The sequence below is a fragment of the Pholis gunnellus genome, assembly GCF_910591455.1.
Source record: "Pholis gunnellus genome assembly, chromosome: 24".
NCBI lineage: Eukaryota > Metazoa > Chordata > Actinopteri > Perciformes > Pholidae > Pholis > Pholis gunnellus.
In genome coordinates, this window is record NC_136551.1 from 560,958 (window position 1) to 575,957 (window position 15,000).

A 15,000-nucleotide genomic window follows, 5' to 3' on the forward strand; every position below is an offset into this window, starting at 1 on the left:
CGGCTTCGTCTTCTCCTGTGAACAAACATTTCTTTCTGCTGCATTAAATAAACGTCTCAAAGCCGTATATATAACAATATAAAATATAATAACGCCCAAATAAAAGAGAAGCGTCTGAAGGATTCAAATGTTTACCAGCCGCTCGCCGTGAACCCATTCAATCCAAACACATTACCCACAAACCTCCTCCCCCGTTTTCTCCCTCTTCTTTACTCTATGAGCAAGTTGCCGACTGAGCCAATTAGCCAAAGGGGGGGGGGGGGGGGGGGGGGTCTACCGTCGGCGTACGGATTCATCCGGCGGAGCGGCGGACGGACGGACGGAGTCACGTTATTTATTTCTTCATTATTAAAATAAGGGAGAGGTTAATCTGATGACTCACGCATAAAGAATGTGCATTTAGTTTGTGCTTTAACCCCCCCCCCCCGCATTAGCATAACCCCGCCGCCATGACAAACGATGAGTGGCCCCCGTGATTGGCTCGTGTCAGCCGGCTTAATGTCAATAGTAAATTGGGGGGCTCGTTAGGCGAGTCGGGGGACGCGGCGGCGAAGGCAGTCATGTACAAAATAATGTCTATTAGGACTAATTTAATCAAGGCCTCCCTTTTACAGATGAATTAGAATGTAGGGGCCAATTATTTCTCTACGTTTGCTCCGGCCCTGCCTGTCAGGAGGCTTCTTCTTCTGTGGTGTATGCGTGTGCGCGTGTGCTGGTTAACATGCAGGCCGTGGGCTGCAGATAATAACGGTGGAGGAGACGACGGCGGCGGCGGGACGGAGCGGCTAGTTAACCGACCGGATCTCAATGTGAACACAGGAAGCAACACACACACGCACACACACACACACACATACACACACGCACACACACACACACACACACACACACACACACACACGCACACACACACACGCACACACACACACACACACACACAGAAACATAACGAGGAGTTCATAGTTATGTATTTAGAAACATGAAGGTTTAAGTGAACAGACTTGGGTGTGACGTTTGGTGAAGCTCTTATTCTGGCGGAAACAACACACAACTTCCTGTGTTTTGGGTCCAAATCTTTTGGTGGGGGGGGGGAAGAATCAACAGGACCATTTGGAGCCAGAAACACCATCAAAAATGTCTCTTTTAGGGTTTTATTCTGTAGCAAGAGGAGGATGACACCGTCTGGATTCAACCCTTCGTCTGGTGGAGATGTGGTGTATTTATGGAGAGGAGGCCTCTGATGACCAGTCAAATCTGTGTTAGGATCACAGAATCAGTGTGCGACCCCCCCCACCACCACTGCCTCTGACCCTGGGGGGCAATTACCTTGTGATGTGGGCCCCTTGGCTGCCTCCCCCCCGGTCGCCCCATCTGGTCCCTTGAGCCCAATCGGGGGCAGCCTCCACACCTGCACCCCCCGGCCCAGATTAAAAAGCCCCCTGGTCTAATTTTAAATCTGTTAGCGCTGGCCTTTTCTTAGGGGGAACAAGACTAATCTGTTCCCATAAAGGGCCCTTATTCCCCCCCCAAGAGCCGACGGACCTGCTGCTGAATTATTACTGGCCGAGCATTCGTCATGTGGGGCCCCGCTGTTAAGTGTGGCGGCGGTGGCGTTGCGGAGCTCATCCTTTAGCCGGCCCGAGTCCTGCTCGTTTGTCCGCTGTCTAATTAAAAGGTGTGGAGCTCCTCAGACCTCCTCCGATCCTTCACTCTGAAGTCTTCACCTCCACCGAGCACCGACCGGGATCTCAGACCAGGTAGGTTTTGGAAGACGGCGTATTCTGATGATGCCAATCAAAGAAATGTGAAGAAACTCCTTTGATACCGAAACGTCTTCATTTCTTCCGTCAGACTCCAGAACTCGTTCAGGTTTTCATCCTTCGGTTTGTCCGATCTTGGGGTTGGAAGGTCTGGATAGTTCATCTCCACCCCAGCAGAGAATCAAACAAACCGCACAAAGGTCAGTAGCCGGCATGAGGGAAGGGTGGTGGTGGTGGGGGGGGGCGCCAACCACCTCCCCGTGTCCGGCGGCCAGGAGCTCCGGATTAGCAGCACTGTCACTTCCTGTCCGCTCATGCCTGCTAACGCGTGGCGTTGGGGGCCTTGGGTGCTGGTGTTGATGCGCCACTCGACAGATAATTAAAACAATGAGCTGCGGCGCCAAAGAAACTGCGTTTGCAGCAGCGGTAGCGGTGGCGTGGTGGCGAGGAGGGGCGCCACGACGGGCATCGCGCCCAAAGTTAGCAGCCCCTTCAGCGGTGGCATCAGCTGGGGCCGCGGCATCCAGCGAACCGGTGCCAGCTGAGGTGATGACGGCCGACCGCGGGGCCGCCAGGGGTTAATGGGAACGTTTAAGAAGGACGAGTCTTTCGGTGGTTTTGTACCAGTTCTAACAGGATCCACTGATGCTGTCCACCCCCCCCACCCCCCCGAGCTTCACCCCCGCCGTGAGGGTGAGGCTCGTCAACAAGTAGTCCTCCATTGTTGGCGGCGGAGAGACGTCGTGTTTTTGCAAAAAACGATTAGCGGCGACAGTCTCGCCTCCTGAGACCCGGCTGATGTTAATGAGACCTGGACCGGCCGTCGCTGTGGGAGGACAATGAGCAGGGGGGGAGGAAAGGAGGGGGGGGGGGGGAGATAAAGAGATGATGACAACAGTTGGAGATGGCGGGGCTCTCGGCCCTGTCACATATCTCATTGGACGGGGGCGTCGCCGTGGAGGAGAGGTGCGATCTCTCCGAACATAATTCCTCCCTCCGGTCCGAGCGGGTGGGGGGGGAGGAAGGGGGAGGAGGGGAGAAAGGAATCTTTTATTTCCTTCCTTCACACCCGTCCCTCCAAATTATCCTCTTCCTTTTCCTTGTTTCCACTTCCATCTGTTCCTCCTCCTTCCCTTGCTTCCTTTTTCTGTTTGTCCTTCCCTCCATCCTCTTTCTCTCCCTCCCTCCCTCCCTCCCTCCCTCCCTCCCTCCCTCCCTCCCCTCCCCGGACCTCCAAACAGGACCTAATTGGGAGGCGGAGTGGGGGGCCAGACCTTGACAGACAGGAGGTCAGTGTAATTGCTGCTGGCCATATTTAACATTAAGATAATCAGGCCATTAATTACCCTTTGGATCATTAAATCAGCCACTTGCAAAATGAAATTTCGGCCTCTATTACTCACTTGAGAGACCACGAGGGGAAGGCATTTTTCCATCCATCAGCCTCCCCCCCCTCTCTCCCCCTCCGCCTCCCCCTCTCATCCCTCCTCCGCCGGCATTTTCCAACCTCCACCTCTTCTTCTTCTCCCTCTTTAATCCAGGTTTCTGTCGCCGCTCAGAGTTCACCGTTTGGACACGGACTTGATATTTGAAGCGATACACCACAGAAGAAGAGATATCTAAAATGTTTTCTCCTGTGTGATTATTTACGTACTTTAAAATGATTTAAACTTTCCTTTTTTCTTGGTCTGGAGGTGAATAGAAACACTGTTATTCTTCCTTTCCTGTGCACAGGAAGTGGCACTTTGTTTTTGCTTCTTATTTGTCAGAAATAAACAGTAGAAGAAGAAACCAGCATCACTTCCTGCGTGTGTGTTGTATGTAATAAAAAACAGTAGTTCAGAGGTACTTCTGTGTTTTATTACGTGTTTAATGGAGCTGGACGAAGGTAAAAGAGGAATGATGTTACACTTAAGAAGAGGAGGAAGTAGAAATACCACAGCCCTGCATTCAGATAAATGTACTTCAAGTATCCAGAGTAGAAGTACCTCCTTTATTATAGAATACTCTGTTTTTATGAGTATTTTAGTGTTGTTTCTCAATGTGAGACGCTTTGTAGAGTACTATGGTACACAGTATAGTGCATCACATCAGTATAAAGTAGCAGGAAGGAGGAAGTACTGAGTAGATCTTCCTCTGAAGTAATACTGGTTGTATTGTATCTTGAAGAAGAAGAGGAAGAAGACATGGAGAGCAACACAAAGAAGCAGACGGAGGTAGAAAGAGAAGCAGAGGAAAGATGGAGGGAGGGATTAATGGAGGTGAAACGACAAACAGCCAGCCACTTAAGGGATGGACTGATAAATACTATCGACAGGGCAGAGGGGGAGACGGGGGAGACGGGGGAGAGATGGAGCTGCAGCAGAGCGTTGCCGGTTAATTGAGATAATATTGACCTCTTTCTCTAATCTCTTCAGGGGGAAACATGCTTCAGATTCATAAATAAATAGGAACATGAGCAACAATAAAAGCATTAGTGGTCTGATGGAGGAGGGCTGATGGCCCGTCGATACTCAGTGTGTGTGTGTGTGTGTGTGTGTGTGCACACATTGCCTGGACGTGTTGCTGTTAGGTAGTTGCAGTCCGACATAAAAGTTAAGACTTAAGCAGTTTTTGGCCGTCGCCATCTTTGTTTTTTGTTCAGTACAACAGAACACTGGATCAGACATTTATTCAGCGAATTGTTACAATAAACTCTCATGAAGTGAAAACACACTGAACACGTTAAAGTTGTGAGATGAGGACACCTGTCAATCACCGTGTAGCCCCGCCCCCTAAAGCATTATGGTCTGTGTGACTCTAAATGGACCATCATTTACTAAATGAACATCATGCTGTATTGAAGAAGACTTGAAACTAGAGATTGAGACCATAAACTCATGTTTACAATGTTTACTGAGGTAATAAATCAAGAGAGAAGTAGAGTCATTTTCTCATAGACTTCTATACAACCAGAGGAGTCGCCCCCTGGTGGACACTAGAGAGAATGCAGCTTTAACACAAACAGGGTTTTTCTGCTCAAAACAGCTGATGAACTGAATGTAAAGACACCAGCTGTAATTATACTCATAGTGCAGTAAAAAGTACAACATTACCTGTAAGAGTGGAGAGTATTTGTACTGCAGTAAATGATGTAGTACTTCTTCTAAAGCTTGTGAGAACAGGTGGTGTAAATAGTTTTTATTGTCGGGTTAAAATGTGTGAATGTGTTTGTCTGTATACATTGTGTGTGTGTGTGTGGGTGTGTGTGTGTGTGTGTGTGGGGGGGGGGGTCATGTGGGGAGTAATTATAAGGTGCTTCTGTTGACTAATGAGCGTTGGGGGGGTGAGAGCAGGGGGAGGACGGGGAAGTCGATCTTTATGTGGATGGCAGTCAGCTCTAATTTGTTATGATGGCTGCTGGCTTCCCAAAGCTGCAGCGGCCGATAATTACACACACACACACACACACACACACACACACACACACACACACACACACACACTGATCAACACCAACGTCACGCTAAAGTTCACCCATTTGTTACGATCCCTGTAGTCTACAAGACAACACACACACAGAAACAAGCCTGTGAGGTCGATGCGCATCACATCCTGAGAGAAACACTGCCCCCTATGTGCAGCTGGTGGTACTGCCCCTAAGTACACAGCAGAGGTACTCTGAGTACTCCTTACTGAGGTTCAGGCTCCTCCTACCTGCTGGCGTCCGGAGCCGGTTTGAGGCGCCCCTGTGCGTTGGCCTCCCACACGCCGTTGGCGAGCTCGTTGCCGATGGCCGACATCACCTTGATGAGCTCCAGCGGCCACTCGTCCAGGTCCAGGGACCGGACCCGGGACAGGTGGGTGCCCAGGTTCCTGTGGATCCCCGAGCACTCGATGCAGATCAGGGCCCCCAGGTTAAGGCTGGCCCAGTCCGGGTCTGGATCCAGCAGAGAGAGAGAGAGGGATTCAGTGAACGCTTCACAAAGACGTGCAGGTTTATACTCTCACGGTGTTGGTGGACTCACTCTGAGCTTCACAGTCGGCACAGCGGCCGTTCCCTCTGATGGCTCTGATGGACTGTAGAGCCATGGCCTCCGTCTGGCTGGGCAGACGAGACTGAGACGGACAAACGCAGTTATTGACGACCGAAAGATCAGCGATACGTTTAAACCAAAAGAAACATATATGAAGATATAAATACCTTGTTCTTGCTGCTCTCGCAGGACTGCAGGCTGGCCAGGATCTGGCTCTCGATCACCTGGACCCAGGAGTCTCGCTCCTCGTACGAAGTGGCTTCAAAGTGCCACGTCTGCCCCGTCAGAGACACGATGGTGAACTCAAAGTTCTCCTCTTGTTCTGCCGGAGACAAAAGAGAGTCCGGTTCAGAACGGGAACGCTCGTCTTCAGGTCAAAGTCCAGGACCGGAACACCTCGAGAGTAAGACCTTAAAACCTGGATCTGATGAGATGAAGACGAACCGTATTTAAACGTCTTTCATCTGTTACGGTTCGTCTCTTTGATCTCCTTCAGGTAAATACAACTGCTGCCAAAGAAGAACGATTCAAAGCCCTTAAAGTTCTTTAAACCGGCTTCTTGTGCATCAAACGGTTGGTTTTAAACCACGACAGTTGCTTCATAAACTGGTTCTTATATTCTGGATCAACACATGAATCCAGACTTTTAGGATCAAACCTCTAAAAACTAATCTTCTCAAAGTGAAACCACCAAAACAAGCTTCATGGACTGAAGGACCGCTCTGCTGAACCACTGCTGACCTCATGACCCCCCCTCATTACAATCAGGGCCTGCTGGAGGCGGGACACATGGCTCCATTACCCAGAAGCCTCAGAGGTTAATGGGCGGAGTGACTCCTCTAAAGCAGCTGTTTGACGGGAAACTACGAATAATAATCATGAATAACAAATAATAAGAGAAGAGAAGTTTCCAGTTGATTTATTTATATGTTAAAATACAAAAAAACAAGAACACGTCTTTGTTTTGAACACTACAGATAACACTTCTATGGAGCTTTCAACTGCTCCTCACTGTCTTCTTCTTGCAGTTTTTATGGACAAAAGGTCCTTAAAGCTGGAGAAACACTCGTCAGCTGATGTGGTTAGAACGTTTAGAAACGTTCCTGCACACGTTCAGACCCTGAAGTTGGATCTCGGAGGTTTCGAGGGACGTTGAGCTCAACGTGGGCACATTTGGAAACTGTTACGTCGGCCCAGAGAGGACAGGAAGTGGAGGTGAAGCTGTTTACTATTAGCCCCGGTGAGGAGGGAGGACTCGGGCCGACCGCCTCATCAAAGCACGGCCTCCAGCTCGCTGCAGAAACCTCCCAGGATCCCCTCCGATCCTGCTGGTGCGACCCAAAAACAAAGAAGCAGAGATCTGCTCCGTCGTCCCTCCCGGAGCTCAGCGGTAATCAGTCGTGACACTTTTGGGCGAGAGCGTCTCCGGAAGCAGCAGCTTCACGACGTGCAGCGGTGGAAAGATGAGAGGTTTAATCAGTCGGAGAGAAAAGAGGGAACGACCATTTTGCTCTTCCTCGACTTCCAGTCGTTTGGCTAATTGGGAGCGTCTCAGAGCACCGGAGCTGAAGTTCCCCTCCGGCTCGGTTCTCCGGATAATCAACGGGCCCCGGTCCGAGGAAGGACGGGAGAGGAGGCCCCGAGGCCGACGCAAAGAGATTGAAAACACCTTTATTCTCGCCCCGACGTTTCCTTTGCTGAGCATCGTTTTCATCTCGGAGCCGCTTCAGGCTTCTGATTGGTTCATTAAAACTACTGTTTACAGGGCTGATTACAGGCTGAAGGTTAGACCGGGCTTTAAACCGGCAGCTGAACGCAGAACTGTGAGGGGGAGAGATCTGTTCCACAGCGATCAACGCAAAGAGAACGAGGCAGAAACAACCTGGAAACTACATACAAAGTCAGAAGGACGTGAAACCAGATCAGGACTCGAGACTTTCTCTTGTCCACGTCTGATGTGAGACCTGAAAGCGTCCGTCTGGACATCAAATCGTCTCGTGAAGTGAACTCTGCACATAATGCAGCGCGAGGAATCTGCAAAAGGCTCCGCGTTCTAAACGACAGCCCACCCATCAAAGCGCCGGTTGAGCCCCGCAGGGTCAAGAATCCCATCATAATTAAATTCCCATGATTCTCTGTTTTCAGGGGGGGGGGGGGGGGGGTTGGCTGCTTGACAATTATGGAAACCAACAATCCAGAAAGGGGGCAGCCTCTCAGCAGCGTAAATTAAACGCTGTTTCTCTGGATTTAAATGCTGCACGCTGACCCGGCGCACGGCGGCGGCTAATGAATAAAATGAGAGAGGGGGGGGGGGGCATTAAAGGCTGAGCAGCTGGAGGAACACTCCCACAATGCAGTTGGAGTCTGAGCTGCAGGAGGAGAGTAAAGCAACGTGAAATATAGAGACTAGCTGGTGAACGAAGTGGAGCTTTGAGATAAAGAAGCATCATGTTAACCTGAGATTCAAAGTGGAATTACAGGTTCAGCTGTTTGCAACTTTATAAGACGATAATACGTCAGAGGTTTGTTCTGCTGCCAAAACCACACGTTAATTCAACTTTAAATCTATTTTAAATATCAGTTCTAAGAAGATAAACGTCGGCTGATGGATGTTCTTCAGGGAACCACGAATCTTTGTGCCGATCGATCTTGTGGCATCTAAGATATGTTCAAAAGCTGATCCACCGACTCATGATGATTCAACCTCAGAGGAGCATGAACCGCATTTTATCACAATCTAAAGGTTTTTGAAGATATTTCCGTGGAGGCTAAAAATGAGGATTTCTCAGAGTTTCTTGAAGATAACTTGGTCCAGATGAGCTTCCTGAGAACTCGCAGACGTCTCGGCCTGCCCGGCGTTTCCTCTGCGACGCCGCACCGAGGACTAAACGTATGCATGAGAGTACGAACACACACCACGGTGTTGGTAATTACCGCCTCGCTCTCGGCTACTGTGCCGACATTCACACACAGAGAGGTGGCGCCGAGGCAATTTGTGAACTCTGACACCGATAACCTTTAGCAGCAGAAACAGAACAAACCAAATATACAGCATTTACAAGACGCAGTGTGGGGGGGGGGGGGGGGCATGCATACAGGCCTATCATCTGTGGTGGGAGGTGTCGAGTGTGTGTGAGTGTGTGTGTGACAGGCAGGACTGTAGGTGCAATGAGAGGGGAGGCGTGAGGGAGACAAAAGGGGGCCTCGGGAAACACAAATTAAAAGCCTTAAATGTCACCGCACACAGTATTGCTTTGCGACACAGGTCATTACTCCCCGTATTATTCGCAGCCTTTTACAACATTAATAACCTGCAAAATATCGCAGCCGATTGCTCTGAAAGAGAAGTATGAAGGTGGACTGAGACGTCGACTGATTGGAGACGATTTAACTTTTCATTTTGCACAAAACGATGCCGGAGTCTCAGACTCAGACTGAATACAAGGTGTATGTGTTGGGGGGGGGGGGGGGGGGGGGACAGACAGACAGACAGCGAGCTCTGATTTGGTGATTTGAGGCTCGTAGTCGATGCATCGTAGACGGTCGGACAATAAAACATCCGTACGATAAAGAACGATCGGGTTCTTTAGAGGTACGAAGCTTCTGTGAATGAGAAGTTAACTACGACTCCCAAGATGCACTTCAGCAGCAAACAAATTATTTTTAAGATCAATTCCCTTTTAATTGAGTATTGTGACCGGCTCCCCGAGGCTCATGGGTAATGTAGTATTTAAAGTAATAAAGAACATCATCTTAGAGGCTGTTTACGGTTAAAAACACGACAGACGGGATTATTTCAACATCTTTAGAGCCCAGATGGAGAATCTCCCGTTAACAAATCACCAAATCCCTGCTGACCGGGTCCAGCACTGGGGGGTCGGGGGGTCGGGGGGGGGGGGGGGGTCCACCTGTCGGTCTCAGGTCCACCACAACACTTTGTTCTTTACCTTCTGAGTTGTGCAGACTGTTGGTGTAAATGCTGCGCAGACTACCGACACGGTTAAGTTTCCACGCTTTACGTTTGGCTGCATCCTCCGACGGCAGGAAGAGAGGAAGAGGAGGAAGAGGAGGAGAGGAAGGAAGAAGAGGAGGAAGGATAGGATGGAGGAACGAGGTGACATTTACAAGAGAAAACAGAGAAGAAGAAACGAGAGACAGGCGTCAAAAAAAAGAAGCAGCGCTGAGGACTCAGGGGGGGCGTGGCTTGTGTCGAGAGTGGGCGGGGCCAATGAGCAGGATGAAGGGATGGACGTTAAGTTTGCAACATAAACGAGAACAGAAGAGAAAGCAAAGTCATCGGACCTCGTTCAGCAAATAAAATGAGTTCTACAGTCAATTAAAACTCAACTTCCTGTTGACTTTTCACATTAAAAGCTAAAAGGCTGCTGAGTTTCTGTGGAGCTTTTATTGTGAAACATCAACTCGTTGAAGCTTCAACAGAAAAAAGAAACTTGGAATGCCTGTAAATATCCAATAACACACATTAATAATCCAGATTAAAGCAGGATTACACAGCAATATAAATATAAAACACATGAATACAACATATGAATAAAAGATAAACCGGCTGCAGCTCTGACTCCTCGTACGGTGGACGGGCTTCGGGCTGCGTGACCTCTGACCTCTGACCCGAGCTCCGTCTTCACACAGCGGGCGCGTGGTGGCGTTCACCCCCCGAGGCCACCGGCAGCATTTACACGGCGCGGAGCGCGGCAGCGCCGCGGTGACACTTTAAATGTTACTCTGCTTGTTTCCTCGCTCGCTTTAATCCGTTTCATAAATAAATACACACACACACACACACACACGAGCCCCGACACCCCGACGCTGTGGGGCCCGATCTCAAGAACATCGTCGCGAGGAAACGAGGCCGCCGCCTCAGAAAGGTCACGGGTTTGATTCCCCAGAGAGCGCAGCTCTGATACACGCTCGGCTTCAGAGAAACAACAATGAATAATGAGAAGCTGGTTTATCTTCAGCTAAATGTAGCTAAATGTAGCTAAATGTAGCTAAATGTAGCTAAATGTAGCTAAATGTAGCTCTTTGTACATTCTGTGTGTTCTTTGTGAATGACTGAGATCTTGATCTAACTCAGCGTAGATCACAGATGATGAATACGTCTCTCGTGCATAACGACGTGAATGTTGATGAACGTGTCGCACGAACTTAACAAACAAGCAGAACTAGACCGGACCACCTGGACCCTGCTGGACAGGGACCCTCTCTGTTCCACGAGTCCCCCTGATGAACTGATGAACTGATGAACTGATGAACTGATGAACCGCCACTTTAAGAGGAATGTGACGATGAAGCGGAGGAGCGACCGCTCGAGGAATCAAAGCTCCTCCAAAACAAAAGACACTCCTTCACTGCAGCCGTGTCCCGGCCATCCTGCTGCTACCTGTGTGTGGCCACTTCAAACACCTGTGTGTGTGTGTGTGTGTGTGTGTGTGAGAGTGTGAGAGTGTGTGTGTGTGTTCCAGGTCAACTTTCAAAGCTCCAGGATGAAGCGCTGCCATCAAACAGCAGCTAGTTAACGAGAGCTGGGACTGATGTCCAGGCTGTGATCAGCAGGGGTTAACCTGGCACAGGTGTGTGTGTGTGTGTGTGTGTGTGTGTGTGTGTGTCCAGTCAGAGGGAGGACTAGGTTCAGACCAGGATCAGACCCGAGTCCTACAGACCTGATTTCTTGAATAAAGAACACTGAACATGAAAACGTGACGTTGACGCGATGAAGAGGAAGAGGAAGAAGAGGAAGAAGAGGTTCCTGTGGCTCCACTAGAGACTCCTACCTGGTGGGGGGGGGGGGGTCCACAGCGGGCCCCCCCCCCCTCATGAATACTCTGACACCAGATACTTCACCTGCTCGCCCGGCGTGACAGGCGGCGGCCCGCCGGCCGAGCGCGCTCGGTGCTTAATGGCTAAATTGGGAAGACTGTTACTAATCGCTTATTGAATAATGAACGTGACACAGCTGATAAAAGATTTCAATACGGTGGATTATTTATAATATTTCACTTAAAGCCTCTCTCCGGATGACTAATAAGAGGGCGAGGACGAAGGGCTCGGGGAGCGTCTGACAACCGCAGGAAAATAAAATAATCATAAAACAGGAAGGAGGCCGAGGGTTAAAGAACAGACAATAAACAAACACAATGAAGAACAAGACGGTTACACAAGAGAGGAGACGAGACACAACAGAAGGAAGAAAGTAAGATAAAACAAGGGAAGGAGGTGGACAAAGGAGACGAGGTGGTAGGAGACAGGAGAGGAAGTGAAAGCAGGCGAAGCGTCGCTCCGTCACTCAGACAGCCACTTGCCCTGTCAGCTGCTTGATGCCTCCGTGATGGAGAGACGAACATTACACATCTGCTGCCGCCGCCACATCTGTTCAAGCAGCCATGGTGAGAGCCTACACATCTGTCTTTATATATATATATATATAAAGACATGAATATACGTACATAAATGTGTATATTTATTATATACAGTAAGAGGGAGACAGAGGTATGATTTACCTCCTGCATTGCTGTGAGTTTCTACGTGATACACAACGGTATCGTCTCATTATTAAAGACACGAGACGAACAGATTCTCTGTAATGTTGCAAACAAACCAAAAACATGATCTCCTCAGTGGAGGAAACCAGACTCCACACCGAGCTTCATCCAACAAAAGGACCACAAATAAATAACTTCTTATGGACAAATAAAGGCCAACACACACCAGCTCTGAAGATGATTCAAGCTTCTTTCTCTCTCTGACCGTCAGAGCTTCCACATCTTCAGCACTTGATCAGAGTGGTAACTGTGCATCACTATGTATACTTTAAATCAATAGAACACATGTGTCAGCGGTTCAAGTCTTTACTTCCCGTCTTTATGTCTTTACTTCCCGTCTTTATGTCTTTACTTCCCTTCTCTACATCTTTACTTCCCTTCTTTACTCCCCATCTTTACTTCCCGTCTTTACATCTTTACTTCCCTTCTTTACATCTTTACTTCCCTTCTTTACATCTTTACTTCCCGTCTTTACATCTTTACTTCCCTTCTTTACATCTTTACTTCCCTTCTTTACATCTTTACTTCCCTTCTTTACTTCCCATCTTTATGTCTTTACTTCCCGTCTTTATGTATTTACTTCCCTTCTCTACATCTTTACTTCCCTTCTTTACTCCCCATCTTTACTTCCCGTCTTTACATCTTTACTTCCCTTCTTTACATCTTTACTTCCCGTCTTTACATCTTTACTTCCCTTCTTTACATCTTTACTTCCCTTCTTTACTTCCCTTCTTTACATCTTTACTTCCCTTCTTTACATCTTTACTTCCCATCTTTACATCTTTACTTCCCATCTTTACATCTTTACGTCATTACTTCCCATCTTTACTTCCCTTTACATCTTTACTTCCCTTCTTTAGATCTTTACTTCCCATCTTTACATCTTTACGTCATTACTTCCCATCTTTACTTCCCTTTACATCTTTACTTCCCTTCTTTACGTCTTTACTTCCCATCTTTACGTCATTACTTCCCATCTTTACTTCCCTTCTTTACATCTTTACTTCCCTTCTTTACGTCTTTACTTCCCGTCTTTACGTTGTTACTTCCCATTTTTACTTCCCGTCTTTACTTCCCGTCTTTACTACCCGTCTTTACTTCCCGTCTTTACTTCCCGTCATTACTTCCCGTCTTTACTCCCCATCTTCTACTTCCCATCTTTTACTTCCCGTCTTTACTTCCCGTCTTTACTTCCCGTCTTCACTTCCCGTCTTTACATCTTCACTTCCCGTCTTCACTTCCCATCTTCACTTCCCGTCTTTACTCTCCGTCTTTACTCCCCATCTTCTACTTCCCATCTTTTACTTCCCGTCTATACTTCCTGTCTTTACGTCTTCACTTCCCGTCTTTACTTCCCGTCTTTACCTCCCACCACGACCCTAGAGGTCTCAGATCAGGGTTCCGGTTATGTCACAAACTGGTCCAGAGTTAGATCAGAGGAAGAGGAAGAGGATGAAGAGATGAAGGGCTGACAGAATGAGAGGATGAGGAGATCCGTCCCTCCTATCGAGAGGTCGGGAGTCTCAGACGATCACATGACTGCGTTTCCCAACCCGGGTCACAGACTGTACACGTAGTACTGTGAAGAATACTTCAGAATACTTCAGCACTGTGAAGAATACTTCAGAGTACTGTGCTGGAAACATCAAAGCTGTTTGAAGGTGGAGGTGAAACTTCAATGATGCAGAATGTTAAATGTATATATATATATTGGAAGTTCTTGGAAGTATACAAGTAGTTAGATATTCTTAAATATATAAGCATGAACATATTTGTAATACTTTTTAAAGTATGCAAATCTTCATATATTTTGAGGCATCTAAATATATTAATCGCAACTATTTAGAAGTAAATATGTATATAGTTGAACGTGAAATGTGTGTACTAGTACACAGATGTTTAGAAACACTGGTTAGAATGGACGTCTGTAGATTAGTGGGAGTAAATGGATATTTGGAGGCTGGATTTGAAAGTGTACAAGATATTTGAAGTACTTGTTTCTGGGGGGGGGCATTTAACAGTCGGACCTGGGCGGGGAAAGTGAGAGGCGAGGGGGGGGAGATGGCGTTACCTTCCGCAGTACCAGAGAGGCCGTCGGCTTTGAAGTTGCTGGTGCTCTTCTTCCGGCGGTGCTTCTTGCGGTTGGCGTGCGGCGATGGCGGCGGCTCCATCTTGGGACTGGTGGTGCTGGAGATACTGGGACTGGAGCAGACCGAGTCTCCCAGACCGGTATCTACAGAGACCAGAAGAAGACACACTGAGGGGGGTGCTGGAGATACTGGGACCGGAGCAGACAGATCTGTGACTGTGAGACAGGAAGTGATATATTTCTGCCCTTCATAGATTATCCACTTCCTGTTCTGACTCATCTTTGATGTTTTATGTTAATTTATTCCTCCACTGCTTCCTGTGAACATAGATCTTGTGTAGGTCACAGACCTTTAACATGTGGTGGAAATATAGAAATAAAAAGAGGAGAAACGGATACCGAACCGATACCCAATCAGAGGAGGGAGTCTCTCTCTTCACGGCGCTCGCTGACAGCTGTGACTAGCGGCAGAATAAAATAACATTCAGCTTCCATCAATATCACAGCGCTGACAAGACAACACACACACACACACACAGGCGGCCCCAAGGACGGCCATAACTTATTCCACAATC

At 48.3% G+C, this 15,000-nt stretch overlaps 1 protein-coding gene across 2 annotated transcripts in view; it reads right to left on the reverse strand.

Annotated features, from left to right (window-relative positions):
- The window catches only part of agap1 (ArfGAP with GTPase domain, ankyrin repeat and PH domain 1), a 74,147-nt gene that overhangs the window by 7,494 nt on the left and 51,653 nt on the right, over window positions 1–15,000 (reverse strand). For both annotated transcript variants that reach the window (XM_079185690.1, XM_079185689.1), the window contains exons 13-16: window positions 14,408–14,569; window positions 5,944–6,098; window positions 5,768–5,858; window positions 5,457–5,679 (exon numbers count right to left, since the gene is read on the reverse strand). In XM_079185690.1, the coding sequence (XP_079041816.1) occupies window positions 5,457–5,679; window positions 5,768–5,858; window positions 5,944–6,098; window positions 14,408–14,569 (631 nt within the window). The remainder of the gene's footprint in view (window positions 1–5,456; window positions 5,680–5,767; window positions 5,859–5,943; window positions 6,099–14,407; window positions 14,570–15,000) is intronic.